This window comes from Limulus polyphemus, unplaced genomic scaffold (assembly GCF_000517525.1).
Source record: "Limulus polyphemus unplaced genomic scaffold, Limulus_polyphemus-2.1.2 Scaffold18987, whole genome shotgun sequence".
Taxonomy (NCBI): Eukaryota; Metazoa; Arthropoda; class Merostomata; order Xiphosura; family Limulidae; genus Limulus; species Limulus polyphemus.
In genome coordinates, this window is record NW_013684597.1 from 1 (window position 1) to 1,662 (window position 1,662).

A 1,662-nucleotide genomic window follows, 5' to 3' on the forward strand; every position below is an offset into this window, starting at 1 on the left:
CTTAATTTGTTTAGTTTCTAGTTTTACTGGAACTTATGTTGTTTAGTTTCTAGTTTTACTGGAACTTATGTTGTTTAGTTTCTAGTTTTACTAGAACTTATATTGTTTAGTTTCTAGTTTTACTAGAACTTATATTGTTTAGTTTTTAGTTTTACTAGAACTTAATTTGCTTAGTTTCTAGTTTTACTGGAATTTAGTTAGTTTAGTTTCTAGTTTTACTAGAACTTAACTTGTTTGGTTTCTAGTTTTACTGGACCTTAAGTTGTTTAGTTTATAGTTCTACTAGAACATAGTATTTTTAGTTTCTAGTTTTACCCCACTGAAGAAATGGACAATAACTGTGATGCATTCAAGCTTTTTAATTCATTCAACAACCAAGAAATTGAAATAAAAACAGTACATAAAGAAACCGAAAGAATCCTTGACAAATTAAGCTATATATACGAGAACATTCTATAAAAATCGAAGTAACAACTTTAAAATGTTTTTTATTGTTATTATTCTGACAAAGATAAATACAATAGTCGTGTTACTGGCAATTTAGTGGCTCTTGTTTAAATATTTAGATCATAAAATAAGTTAAAAACCTATTTGTGTATTTCTTCACAATTCACACCAGGTTATCCTTAGTCAGAGCTTTAGGGACGAAGGCCATTTGTTCAGTAAGGTCTGTATCTGGCACATTCTCTGATTCTACCAACAGGGCAACTGTTTCCAGAGCTTCATGCAATTGGGAATTATAGTTATTAACCAAATCACTTTCTATTTCTGATTGGTAGCTCTCTTCTTCTGAAGAGTTCTCTTCATCTGTGCTTTCTTCTTCTGAAGGATGCTCTTCATCTGTGACTTCTTCTGAAGGGTTATCTTCATCTGTAACTTCTTCTTTTGAAGGGTTCTCTTCCTCGTTAATGTCTTCTTCTGATGAATGTTCTTCATCTTTGACTTCTTCTGAAGGGTTCTCTTCATCTGTGACTTCTTCCTCTGAAGGGTTCTCTTCATCTGTGACTTCTTCCTCTGAAGAGTGTTCTTCTTCGTTTATTTCTTTTCCTGAAGGGTTTTCTTCCTCTTTTACTTCCTCTTCTGGAAGATTTTCTTCATCTTTGACTTCTTCTGAAGAATTTTCTTCATCTTTGACTTCTTCTGAAGGATTTTCTTCATCTCTGACCTCTTCCTCTGAAGAGTGCTTTTCCTTGTTCACTTTATATTCGTCATCATTCTCGTCGGAATGAATAAACTTTTCTCCGTCATCTTGTTTTTGTATATCATCAGTGTCTTCTTTTGTAAGGTAACCACCAGGAACAAAAGAAATGTTGGTTATATCTTCATCTTTGAACATATCTTTATATCTACCATCTTCTGCTTCAGGCAAATCTGGTTGAATTGGAGAAGACCATGGCACATCTTGGAGCTCCAGAGCGCTAACATGACCATCATCTGTAACATGAAACGTTGATTCTTAAAAAAAAATACTTTATCAAGTTGCAAAGATGATTATTAAAATGTACAGTAGTAAGGAACGTTGGTGGTTATAAAACATACATCACAAAGAAACTTTGATGGTTATAAAACATACATCACAAAGAAACTTTGATGGTTATAAAACATACATCACAAAGAAACTTTGATGGTTATAAAACATACATCACAAAAGAAACGTTTGAT

At 32.5% G+C, this 1,662-nt stretch overlaps 1 protein-coding gene across 3 annotated transcripts; it reads right to left on the minus strand.

Annotated features, from left to right (window-relative positions):
• Positions 1 to 344: 344 nt before the first annotated feature.
• Positions 345 to 1,474, minus strand: LOC106477555 (gelsolin-related protein of 125 kDa-like). 3 transcript variants are annotated; one of them, XM_022381102.1, is made up of 2 exons: positions 888 to 1,474; positions 345 to 821 (listed from the first exon to the last, which is right to left on the minus strand). In XM_022381102.1, exons 1-2 carry the CDS (start codon positions 1,334 to 1,336, stop codon positions 611 to 613), a joined length of 660 nt encoding a protein of 219 aa, XP_022236810.1. In that variant the 5' UTR covers positions 1,337 to 1,474; the 3' UTR covers positions 345 to 610. The 3 variants fall into 3 exon arrangements, with proteins under 3 accessions (XP_022236810.1, XP_022236809.1, XP_013793556.2); XM_022381101.1 differs by having other exon boundaries at positions 345 to 966; positions 1,000 to 1,473; XM_013938102.2 differs by having other exon boundaries at positions 345 to 1,473.
• Positions 1,475 to 1,662: the final 188 nt, after the last annotated feature.

Coding starts and splice junctions, on each gene's coding strand:
- LOC106477555 (XM_013938102.2), bottom strand. CDS start 1,336: ATGTTCAAAGATGAAGATATAACCAACATTTCTTTTGTTCCTGGTGGT.